Source organism: Netta rufina, assembly GCF_964035555.1.
Source record: "Netta rufina genome assembly, chromosome: 1".
NCBI classification, from domain to species: Eukaryota; Metazoa; Chordata; class Aves; order Anseriformes; family Anatidae; genus Netta; species Netta rufina.
This window is the reverse complement of record NC_140123.1, coordinates 152,322,422-152,335,185: the sequence shown is the minus strand read 5'-3', so window position 1 is coordinate 152,335,185 and position 12,764 is coordinate 152,322,422. Positions and strand designations below refer to the sequence as shown.

The 12,764-nt window shown below is 50.9% G+C and overlaps 1 protein-coding gene across 1 annotated transcript; it reads right to left on the bottom strand.

Moving 5' to 3' along the window:
- Nucleotides 1-146: 146 nt before the first annotated feature.
- On the bottom strand, nucleotides 147-7,984 carry KCTD17 (potassium channel tetramerization domain containing 17; the record flags this gene model as incomplete). The annotated part of the gene is given in 10 exon segments (XM_084282751.1): nucleotides 147-596; nucleotides 1,587-1,758; nucleotides 1,761-1,823; nucleotides 1,826-1,854; nucleotides 2,100-2,178; nucleotides 2,938-3,063; nucleotides 3,415-3,510; nucleotides 4,390-4,481; nucleotides 6,757-6,865; nucleotides 7,778-7,984. Coding segments are annotated over 10 exon segments (1,230 nt in total). The 3' UTR covers nucleotides 147-339.
- Between the last annotated feature and the right edge of the window lie 4,780 nt (nucleotides 7,985-12,764).

The window sequence follows — 12,764 nt, the reverse complement described above, 5'->3', positions numbered from 1 at the left end:
ATGTTCCCCACAGGTACCCGGACACTATGCCTGTCTCCTCTCACCCCTCTGGCACAGGGCTGCTTTGGGGGACAGGGAGCAAGGCACCAGCGAGGTGACACCCAGCACAGGGACAACCCCACGAGCAGTGCAGGTGGCCCAGAAGAAGGCAGTGGCTCCGTATTCACCCTCTGGGCACAAGCCCAGACCAGCTGCCCGCAGCAGGGAATGGGCAAGGAGCGGTCCTGCTGCAGATGCCACCACATCTGGGCCCCAGCCCCAGCCAGGTGTTGTTTGGGAAGGGGAGCAAAGTTCTGCAGTGGCTGATCACTGCTGTCCCCAGCAGGGGCCACTGTGACATTAAGGAAAGACAGTCTGCCAGGCGTGCGAGGGGGCTCCAGCCCCTGCAGCAGCCCAGGCTCTCCTTGGAGCATCTGCCCTACTACAAGGCAGAGGTGAGTTTGTAAAAATCGATGGCTGCATGTGGAGAGTGCAGGGGGGCTGGGGGTGCAAGGGGCTGTCGTACAGTACCGTACAAAAATAAAAATATAAACCATAAATTAAAAGGCTGGAGTGGAGTGTCGGGATCACATCCTCAGGCCTCTGGCTTGTAACAGCTAGGGAATGAGAAAGAGAAAAACCAGATCAAAGGCAGAAAAAAAGCAATTGAACACGGAGGGGAGAGCAAGAATGAGGAAAATGGAAAGGGCACATGACAGAGGAAATGAAAACAGAGGGGAAAAAAAGAAATAAGAGGAGTGAAGGTGAGGGAAAAAAGAAGAAGGAAGGAAATTCTCTGTGATTAACATAGACTGACTTTTAAGAGAGTAACACTCAGATCCCACAGCCATGGACAAGGAGGCTCTTGAGCAGAGGGAGTGAGAAATGGCACCCAGCTAACAAGCGCCCTCCATCAGGATGGAAACCTCGGCACCGAGCACCAGCAGTTCAACAAGAGAGCCAAGTTTATCAGCTAGAGAGAGGACTCCTTTGAAAAGCTCTCTGTGCCCAGGCTCACACACTGCTGGGGAAGCCTGCCTCAGCAGGAGGCAGAGCACAGAGGTGCCTCTCACACACAGCTGCAGGAACATCTGGAGGGGGGACCCACAGCACCCGCTCTGCTTTCACCACCCTCTGTCACTGCGCTGTCACCCTGGCAGTGGGAGTGGGGGAAAAGCCCACGGAAGTGCCAGGAGGGGAATATTGCAGCCTGCCTCCTGCAAACTGCTCTCTCTCTGGCAAAGGAGCTGCGGGACGGCAGGCAGGAGAAGCGATCTGGCATGCGTGGCAGGCAGCCACATGGCAGGCATCCCCCTGTGGCACCCCTGCCTGCTTTGCATTCGTTCCCAGCCCTCTTGGCTTCTCCCAGCTGCATCCTCCCTCCCTCCTGCTGCCAGAGCCTCCAGTCCAGAGCTGTACGGTCTGCTCGGCCGGTGACGACACGGGAGAATCGGAAAAGCCACCTTAGGAATGATTCAACCTCCCCCTGCTTCTCCTCCTTCCCAAGCTCTACAACCTGGGGCTGTACCCACATGAGGGGAGGGTGTGAGTCACTCATGCAGAGCTCAGACGGGCAGGGTGTGAGAATGCAGATAGGTTTAACGTACCTGCAGAGGAGGAAAAGTGAGGAGTGGAGAAAGACAGGCCCTGAGCGGGGAGCACACAGGCCCTCAGGTTTGGGAGGGGAGGCGGGGAACCTGGGCTGCTGGGGAGAGGCTGTGAGGGGTGAAGAGAGCAGAGGGAGGGATGCTGGAGGCTGGGGAGTGGGGTATGGTGTCCCAGGCAGGTGACAGTGCAGAGATGGGCACGGAGGGGAGCAGGAGGGAGGATCCGGAGGAAGAAAGAGTTTAGTGGACTCCCGAATACATGGACGGTCTGCAAATAAAAATATAACCATGAATAAACCAAACAGTTACAAACACGAAGCAGCAGCCAAGGGAACGGCTCTCCCCTGTGGGCTTTATCTCCAGAGAGACTCCTGCTCCCCGAGAGGACTTCCCCTCCACCCCACACCTGCCCTAGTCCTTCCCTGCTGCTAGCTGCGAGTTCTCACCAGACAGGTGGACGAGTCTACGCTTGGGGGGGTTATTTCTATCATTGTCCTCAAGGATTTGCTGCACCTTTCTCCTCTGCTTCTCCTTCTGCCTCTGCCTCCTCCTCCACCTCCTGCTCTTCCTCCTCCAGGTCCTCCTCTGTGCTCTGCGGCCCAGCATGCAGGACAAAGGGAAGAAAGAGTGGAGACACTTGCAAGATGAGCCGTGGCAGTTCTGACACACAAGGGCATAGAGCTATGGTCACAGTTCTGGGATAAAAAGGGACCATTCCCCACAGACAAGATAGTTCTGGGTCAGGAAGAAAAAAAAAAAAAAAGATTTGTTTTCCTCTGGAGCATTATGTCAGGGCTATCTAACACCCTTATAAATGCTACAGTCCCGCTGCCCAGCAGCTGCCACCAGCCACTAGCACTCCTTCCCACATCCTAGGTGTCTGCAGGATGCCATGCACTGCCACACGTTCCTGTCCTTCCCTCAAAAGCAGAGCAGGCGAACTCCTCAGGCCCTTAGGCTGGGACTCAGAAAAAAAAAAAATAATAAATAAATAAATAAATAAATAAAAGAGAATGCTGTGAAACCTTTCAGGAAATCACAGCCTAATGGCAGTGACACGCAGAGCATGGGCATGAGGAGGCATGAGGGGGATGTCAAAGTAGCATGAGAAATGCCAGGGTCATTTGGTAAAGCCATTTGCCACACGCATCCAGACGCCACCACTCACAGCACACACATTCCTTCTTTTGGGCCACACGTGTAATCCCGTGGTGCTGAACACCAGGAGAAGCCCCTGCACTTCACCACTGAGGTGCCCCACGCTCATGGTGGAGAGAGGAAGGAAGAGGGAGTGAACCAGGGCAAATGGTCTCATAGGGAACAGGAGCAAGGCCCCAGCGAATGGTCTCACCTTGGCTTTGTGGCTAGGCTCGGAGCTGAGGCCGTTGGGGGAGTTGTAGAGCTCCTTGGAGACCACACACAGGAACTCAGACTGATCCTCATTGCCATAGCTGTAGGACGAGCCAATGTTCACAAGCTAGAGAAGATGAGAGCAATGATAACGAGCACAAGTTGCTGCAAGCCTCCACTTCAGCTGGGGAGCAAGGGAGAAAGCCCACCACGCAGCACGGACTCCATACCCCCAGAAGAAAGGCCTCATAACTGAGGCAGCACAGAGAATAAGGAGGGGAGTCAGACAGGATGCAAAACAGCTTAACCTCACACAGCATCCCCTAAGCTTCTACAGAAGAGGTGAGACAGAAATTGTGACAGCACCATCAGCAACTGACCCAATATTCTCAGACAGAGAAGTCTGCAGACTGCATGGTATCTGTGGTCCTTACTCCAGAAGATAACTGCTTGCCCCTCTCCTCTGCCCTCTCCATACCTGTTCAAAGCGCCATCCATCCGACATAGTGGAAACCATCTGAGTGAGCTCCTCTTCCTGGCACTGCAGCACACGGTAGACATGTTTAGGAGGCACCTGACAGCAAAATCACAGAGAAGCATGTTGAGAGAGGACAAATGCTAAAGGCTGCTGCCCACCTGCAGAAGGAAGTGGCAGCAACCCTCTTTTACAGAGCTGTCCTCCTCCTCACATCCCAGGTTAAAGAGGGAGCTGGAAACCACCGCGATGTGCTATGCTGTACTACGCTGTTTTGGGAAGCAAGAATAATGGTATCACTTTTGGAGAAGAGGGACTGAGCTGAGAGTTTCCTGCAGTGTCCTCAGAAGATACTGGGCTCGTTCTGACAGGGAGGTTGCATTTGTCATTACACATGCCACAAATGCCGATGGGGCTTTGCGAGCACAAAGCGATTGCATTGCTGGAGGCTCACAACCTGAGGCGGACACGATGAATAGTGAGACGTCAGTCAACACTCCCAGAAGACAGTTTTAAAAAGGCTGTTGGCCAAGACAGGGTATGATTGCGCCACAGGATTGATTCCTTCTGCCTCGTTTTCTGTGTTTTAACTCTTCCACAGACATCCCTCCACCTGCTCCCTCAGATTTTGTAAGTATCCTCACACTCTTCACTGTGATTACACTCTCAGGACTCCCTGCAACTAGCTGGCTTCTTCCAGGAGCTAGAGGAGCTAATTTAGTTTCAGGGACCACACCCAGCTTTACCTCTGGAGCTGTAAAACAAGCCTGTAACTTGTTTATTGCGACTAAATTGGTGTTAGCCAGTCCCCAAGCAAGGTTTTGCTATGCAGAGATTAGCACATAAACTCTTAATTAGTTGCTTCTTTCCTTGCTGCCTCTCCCAAGCCTGCTCTCCCGTTTAACTTGCTTTTCCCTTTCAGCATCTCCCCCTTCACCTACTATCCATTCACCCACTACTTGCCAATTCCTGCTGTACCTGAGTCACTGTGTAGTCCTTCTCCTCCAGTCGATCCTTAATTATTCGGATTAAAGGGCCAATGTTATAGAACTCTGCTTCTTCGAGCACCCCTAAGAAAGAGCGATAGAGAAACAAATAAGAAATCTAACAGCCAGTCTTTTTGGCTGGCTAAAGATCAACTCTTGGGACGCTTCCCAAGGTCATGTCCCTTGAAAGAATTGACACTCCAGCCTCACTCAGGAGTTCAACAAGTTCCTGTTGATTGAAACCTTTACTGCAGAGAATTGAGCACTGGCTCTCTGCATCGTGCTCCTGCTGCTCACCCCAATTTCTTTGCACTGTCTGCTACGACAGAAACAGGCATTGCCAATGAGGGTTGGTGCCAAGGCCTGGTAATACATTTCCAGGAAAGGAAAGGCTTTCCCTGGGAGTCTGAGATTACTGGCCAAGAATAACTGTAGACTCCAACTTCTTTCAATGACCACTAGTTATCACCTTGTTTAGGCCCTCTTTGGAAGGCAGAGAAACACAGAGACCTTATCAGCAAAAGATCCTAGAAAATCCCATCTTTCCACCCCCCCGACCAGTTAGAGTTGCACCCACCTTGCAGCTCCATAAGACTTCAGACAATCTTTGGCTCTCTCACCTGTGCTTCATCTTAAAGCAGGTAAACAGAGAATTGTTTTGTTTTGTTTTCTGCACAGTGCCTGCAGCCATCAGCTCTCCCGAGACTCTCCTGTTTGCTAACAAGCCGTCAGAGAAAGGGAGGTGGGGTCCCAGTGGGTCATTGAGGAGAAGGAGGCTAGGAACCAACATTTACATGACTCCAAACCAATATGCAGACAATGCAGGTGGAGGGACTGATCCTTCTCTGAGCACTCAGACCCCTTCAGAGTTACCTCATTCAGCCATGAACCTGTCGTGGTTTAACCCGACCGGCAGCTAAACACCACGCAGCCGTTCGCTCACCCTCCCCCCTCCCTCTCTGGGACGGGGGAGAGAAATGGAAAGTGAAGCCCGTGAGTTGAGATAAAGACAGTTTAATAAGACAGGAAAAAAAAAATAACAAAAATAATAATAACAATAATAATAATGATGATACAATGGGGATAATACGAAAGTAATAATAGTATGTACAAACAAGTGATGCACAATGCAATTGCTCACCACCCGCTGACCGATGCCCAGCCTAACCCCGAGCAGTCCGGCCCCTTCCCCCCGGCTAGCCACCCCTATATATTGTTTAGCATGACGTCAGATGGTATGATGATACAATGGGGATAATACGAAAGTAATAATAGTATGTACAAACAAGTGATGCACAATGCAATGGTAAATGTGTCACCAACCCTCTAATGCTCCAGACTAGAATTAGTAAATGTAGTAGATGGTAAAAACTAAATGTAGTAGATGGTAAAAACTAACCTCTAATGGGTTAGTTTTATGCCAGCCTGTCTGAGCAGGAACAAAAGGCAACGTTAAGCTGTGAACAGGACTCCTGTTAACACTTCAGATCTGGTGCTAAAAGCTGTGGCTGAACTCTGTCTGACCTGAGGATTACAAGCAGGAAACATCTCTGAATCACATTGATTACAATTCTGTACCATTGCTTATAAATATTTTCTTTTTGAATTATAACTCATGAAATGATTCTGAAGAAAACATTCCTTGGTAAAAATATGTAAGAGAGAGGGACAAGAAGGCTAATGAACCTGCAGAAACTGTGGTTGGCAAGGGATGGACAGCACAGCCTGCCTTTGAAATTGGCTGCTTGTTAGACCCAAACATCCAAAAAAATAACGAGGCATTGGGGATCATTGGCTCGTAACACCATGACGATGTTACTGAGTTATCCTATTGGACTCCCTGTCAACATTACATGAGGGATTGGTTTGTCTGGCTTGCTCTGCTGGAATTGCTGCAGTCCACAACCCAACAGAGCACTAGCAGCATGCATCACATATCGCTGATGAATGATGGTTTTTATTAGTCAGTAGAAGAGACAAGCCTGGTCTGTTTGGTCTTCTGGGTTTTCGATCCAAATTAGAAACAGGCATTAACAGAAAGCTCAGTCACAAAGCCTGATCAGGAAAGTCTACAAGGAATAGGCAATAAAACAGTTTATTGATGCTGGTAAACCTTGCCTACTTCTGTCTCAGTGACACCTCTCCTCAACTAACAGTCACAAAGCTGCAACACCTGCAGGATGCTCCAAACCCCTTTAGTCAAGGAATTACTGGTATGTTTTCCAAGAGCTGCAGTGAAGGCCTGCTCAAGTGCCCCACAACAACCTCCAGAAGGACAACGAGAGAGAAGAAGGCCAAGTCCAGTGCTCTGGCTGCCTCTGCCACGTTAAGTGGGAAGTTTCTGAGCTCCAAGACTCACCCTCTTCTGCCATATCTTTATCCAGGACCAGCTTCCCATGACGGAGGAAATTCAGGATGGGTCCAAAGTAAGTGGGGTCCCGGTCTATTAGGTATGCACCAGTCTCATCCTAGCAACAGAGACAGACCATGCGGTGAAAAAATGGATGGTAAATGTGTCACCAACCCTCTAATGCTCCAGACTAGAATTAAATACACAGCCAGGTAAAAATGTTAACTTTTCTGAAACTCCTTGGAAACCATGGGCCCTCGGTGTAGCTCCTCTCTGGTATGATCAGTTAGAGAGTGCACATAGCGAAGTTCTCCAGCTGAAGCAGATACCACCCCCTTGTGAGATGATCCAAAGCATAAGGATCCCAAAGCACATGCACACAGAAGCATTTGCATAGGACAACAGCCAGGCACCGTGCAAAGCCACAGCCAGGCAGGGGGACATCCTGTCCTGCGCCCACAGGTGAGGGGGAGAGCAAGCCTTTCTGCAATTTTAAGTTTTGGTAGATCTCTGACTTTCTAAAGGTTTTATCCCCGTGGTATATCGCATGGACATCTGCAATCCACTCTCCTGAGATATACAATGGAGAGACCATAGTCACGTCAGCCCTGCTTGGACCTTAACTCCTGCATTATGCTGCCCAGCATATTTATTTCAACATGGACCAACCCAGCTGAGAGTGCCAAAAAAACAGACCTCAGGCTCCTCCTGTAGCTGTGTGTGAGGCCTGGCGTGAGGGAGCAGAAAGGCCCCTTACAGGGCACAAGGCTGAGTCAGGCAGGTGCAGCTGGGAGGTAAACCCAGAGGATTGGGGTGATAGAGCAGCAGGGGAGCAGGGCTGGAGCAGAGATGGCCTCGCTTTTTGCCAGGCAGGGAAATGGGGTGCTGTGCTACGGGTAAGGCATTTGGAAAGGGTTACTCCTGCTGCTGTCGGGGTCTGGCTCCATCCCTGCATCCAGCCAGCCAGCCCTCCTGCCCTCTCCGTGCTCGGTGCAGGGGCACGGTGCAGGAGGCGACCCAGCTGCCTTACCCGGTCCGACTGCAGCTCCTCGCCCTGGCACAAGCGACAGAGGAAAGATTTCTGCTCCCGGCACAGGGTCTGCCTGGTGGTGAGGAAGACGGTGCCCCCCACATTGAGCCTCACCCACTTGGCCTGGGTGCCAGCTGGGGCTGGGATGTCCCAGCTGCAGCGCAGCCCCACAGCGCCCTGCATTTCTTCCCCGCCTTCCATCCTCATCCTCAACCCCCTCCAGGCACGCAGGGACGGCTGCAGGTACTGCCTGCTGGGGGATGCTGGGATCTGTAGTTTGGCTGCCTCTCCTTCCACTGCAGCCGTGGTTCCCTAGGGGCCAGGATCCTCCCTGGGACCACCAAAGAGGGTCCAGAAGGGAGGAAGGATCCCCTGTGCAGGAGGATTTGGCTGCAGCTACTAGAGGTGAGCAAAAGCACAGCCCCGATGCTCCCTGGTTTCCCCCTCTTCCTGGTTTCACCGAGAGGCATGGAGCATTATGCAAAATTCCTCAGCATGTATTTCCATGTCCACCCTCTCCAGCTCGTGAAAAAGGTTCTGGGACCTGTAGTTCACAAGGATGTGCACAAAAGGGTGCTGGGAACTGTAGTTTTCCCAGCCCGCCCTCCCTGCACGAGAGGATGTTGGAAGGAAGGGGGCTGCCATACGTGGCCCCCGCCTTGCAGCCAGCAGTTTGCCTGCCTCCAGCCCTGGGTCTTGCAGGGAAGCTTCCCTGGAGTCGGAGAGAAGAACCTGCCCTCTGGCAGGCAGCAGATTAAGCCCGTCAGCACTGTACTCCACGGCTTTCCCTCCAGGAGATATATTACCCCAGGCTCGCAGCTCGGCGCTGCATCACTCGCCACACTATTCTTGCTGCAAAATGTGCAGACAGCTGCCTGCTTGCTAACATATGTAGCGACACTTCTGGGAACTCTGTCTTGGATCTGCATGAAGTGCTGGCAGGGGGCAGGAATAATTTTTCTTCTGGCTTGGAGGAGCCGCTGATTCAGCAGATGTCCCCCCACGCTGTCCTAGCAGCACGAACCACCCCCTGTCTCCTTCCCCTGTGCACCCGCCACCCAAAATGCTGTTTGGGCAGCAGAGAGCTTCAGTTTTTACTCAGTTCTGTACAGTTTTACCTCTGCCCCAGGCACGTGTCGCCTGCTGAGGCCAGTCCCTCCTTGCGGAGTCCATTCCTGCCTCGGTCACCCCTCCTGCCAGACCGAGCCTGGAGCTCAGCAGCTCATACCCACAGGACTCTGTTCAAATGCAGTCCCTGGCATGGACACAACCTGAGCGAGAGCTCTCTCCAGCAGCTCTGCTTTTCCCACTCCCACCTAAAGACCGCCGGGCTTGCCAGCAGCTCAAGCAAATTGGGGATGGGAAGGAAAGGCTGATGTTTCGCCTGAACGTGGCCCAAAGTCTGCCTTCACCTAAAGCTGCTCTGTGGCTCTTCCTTGCCAGGGCAATGCAGCACTGCAGAGAGACTGTGGTGCCTTATTGACACGTTCTTGCACCTAGATCCTGGGTCTTTTGAGGTGGGACTTTACTAGGGAAGAGAAAGATGACATTTTACTCACATTCCTTCCTTGTCTTTTCTTCCTTCCCTCTTTCCTTTTGCTTAAAAATCACTCACGTTTATCCTCATGGCACATGAAAGCAGTGTTACCCTTCCCCCAAACCACGCAGGACCTTCCTGACAAAGACAGTATAACTGTGTGTGTACTTTGCTCCTTGCATGGAGGAGTGCAAAGGGGAGGAAGGGAAGAGAGGGCAACACGGAAAAGGTTTTGAGATTGCTGACCTCCAGCTAATTTAAGCACAGGAACAATTTAGCTGCTGCAGGGTGTAAATTCAAATAACTCTGGATCTCCTTTAATTTATATCAGAAGCTTGGCAGCACTGTAGTGACCATTAATAGGGAAGAGGATGAAAAACTATTTTTTCTCCTACCTGTATGAAGCGTTAAATTAGTCCTGCATTATTAAATTAGTCCCCAGCCCTGAGACCACTCTCCACTGAGCAGAGGACATCAAGGATGCTCAGACTAATGCTGGCCTGAGCTGAAGCATCACACAGAGCAGCGCACTGTGGGACTGCTGCCTTTCTACTTCTGGCTCTGAGTCAACCCATGGCACATTCGAGAGCTCTGCCCTGCACCTTAGTGTGTAAGGGATGCAGGACCCTGCCACTGCTGGCTACAGCTCCAGCAGAGACACAGAGGGAGGACTGTGGCTCCCTGATACGAATGCAGCAGTTGAAGGTGTAGCCTATAGCCCCTTATCTTCCCCTCCAAGAAATCTGCCCTGCCTTTGTTTTCTCTCTTCTTCTATCAAGGGTTTAACTTGCCTCCCTTTCCTTCAACCCTGTTTCACAGCCCCTCAGCCTCTCTCTCCATTTTAGGTCCAGTCTCTTGGTTTTGATGCCTTCTTCCCTCACCTCCTCCATGCCAATACTGCTTACAGTTCAGGGGCGGCCTGTATTCAGGGCACACCTTATTTCATCAACTCCAGCCTCCACCCGTGGCCAGCTCTTCAAGTCTTGCTCACCCCAGGAAAATGGGATTAAAGGCAAGTTGGTAAATCTGAAGAAATATCCTGCAAGTAAGAAAAGAGGTCAAAGTACACCACTCCCACTCCCCAGAGACTTGTTTTTTTTTTTTTTTTTTTTTTTTTTTTTTTTTTTTTTTTTTTTTTTTTTTGCAACATACAGCACCAGCTTTACTGGAAACCCCCCAGGTCAGGGAGTTTCCCATAGTAAGTAAAAATCATCTTTAGGAAGAAGCCAGTCCAAGGTGAGTTACCATCCTGCTTAGCTGGGCTAAATAAGAGCCTGATTTGCACCTCGTCACCAGGCATAGCTCTGAGATGCCCTTGTTAAGGACCATTAAAATTACGCAATCGAACAGGGGAGAAATAAATTTCAATAATAAATGCCTGTTCTTCCTGCTTTGATGATAACTATATATAAAACACTCGCACAGAAACAGCGAGAGAGCAGCAAGCAAGAGCTGCCACAGGACAGCGTGACTGTGTATTGCCACACAGCCCCAGCAATTACCCGGCTGATTAAAGGGACGGGGCTAATTGCACGCACAGACCAGGGCTTGGAAAGCTGGGCAGCCACGTGGTAGATAGGTGGTGGGGCTGAACAAAGGCGGAGGAAATATGGGGAGGGGTAAAGGGCGAGCTCTTTGTTCAGCAGCCAGCAGGCCTGCTGCGTAAAGCTGCAGAAAGCTGCAGACACTGCAGCATTCGGCACGTACATCGCAGCCTGAAGAGCCCAGCTGGGTACACGGCGTGCAGCGTGCCACTGACGTTGCGGAGCTGCTCCTAGGGAGCTGCTGAATTTTGGAGCATCAGTGGGAGCAGGAGTGACCACGTGTTGGCAATGTCACTGCTCCGGCAGGCTGGGAACACATGCCTGTGTGGTCGTTTAGTTAATGAACATACAGTGACATGGGGCACTGGAGAAGAAACTGGCTCCTCTCTCTTTTCTACAAGAAGGGAAGGACCAGGTAATGCTCTGATATTTGCCACTAAGCCCACAGTGAACTGGGCAAAGAAAACTCCCTAGATGGGACACGGTGTTGGCAGTAGGACAGCTCCTGTGTAGCCAACCACCACCACACCCCTGCAGGCTGAGGGATGCTCACACTCTTAAAGCTGAGCTGTGCTCTGGAAGAGGAACAGAGTTACCTTACCCGTTGACCAGACTGCTTTCATAAAGCCCCAAACTGCTTTTACTATCTCTAAAATGTAAGTACCAACAAAGCAATGAAGAGTTTACGTGTTGACTCAGGACTCTCAAATTTATATGGAGCTGGAAAAGCTCCAGTCTCAGCTTAGCCACAGGTCAATATGACCTTCCCACATCCGGACTGTTTTTTAGGCTACTTCTCATCCACCATGAGACCTATCCCACTCAAGATGCTATTTCCTAGTGGCAAATTCTCCACAGGAGAGTCGTGAACATCAGCGATTTGCACGCACATCCACTTCTCCCCTTCCTCATTTGCAGTTCCCATAGGAAACCCACCCACTGAGTCAGAGACACACAGATCTGCAGACCATTTATAGTCCTGGTGCAAGTCCCCTCAGCTGTTCCATATGTCCAGTAGCATCTGTTGTGGCTCAAAATAGGCTTTTGCAGTCTTCAGGCTTTGAAAACATTGTCTCAGTCCCCTCAGTGTTCCCAGTGCTTTGCCTGCAGCGTGTGAACAGATCTCAGCTGAAGGGAAGTAGAACATCAGAAGGCTCTCTCTCGGACAGATTTTTGATACATAACAGGGCATACACCACAAAGACAAAACACCTTGGCATGGGGAAATCAAGGCAAAGCTAAGTGCCTTGTAAAAGACTTGCTGAAAGCTGGGAAACCAAAGAACTGCTGGGAAGATTCTGTGATTCAAAAGGCAGCAGGGAAAAGGGTAGTTGAGTACTGCCAGCCTTAGCACACACAGCACAGGAGGGAAGGGCCCTGCTGGATGCCGTCGAGTCACACAGTAAAAAAACACAGGGAGAAGGAAGTCTTTTTATTTTGCCATTGCCAGGTGGCTCGCTGGGATGCACCAGATACCTTCCCCTGACACACGTGACAAAGAAAAGCAGCTCAGCCTCGACAAGAAGCAGAGAGATTCCTACTAACCCCAAGGACTGCTCTGTCCTAAAAAGAAGCAGTGCTTAGGCAGCACTGCAGTGTGCCAGATTCTGGGAGGATAAAAGCCCAAGCCAGCCCTCCTCCATCCACTGGAAATGATGAAATCTGAAAGAATGTGTCCATTTTCACTAATAGCTCAATCTTCCTGGAGAAACAGGGCAGGCACAGCATTCCTATTTGTCCATTTGTAAATATTGACAAAATCTGCCTCACCTCCCCACCACGCCCAGGGCGTTAAGCCTCAGCGACCTACCACACATAAGCCTCTCAGCTTGCGTGATGGTGGGAGAAGCGAGAAATCCTGAACTGAAAAGATGTCACAGGTCAGATCCTGTTATAGGATCCCACA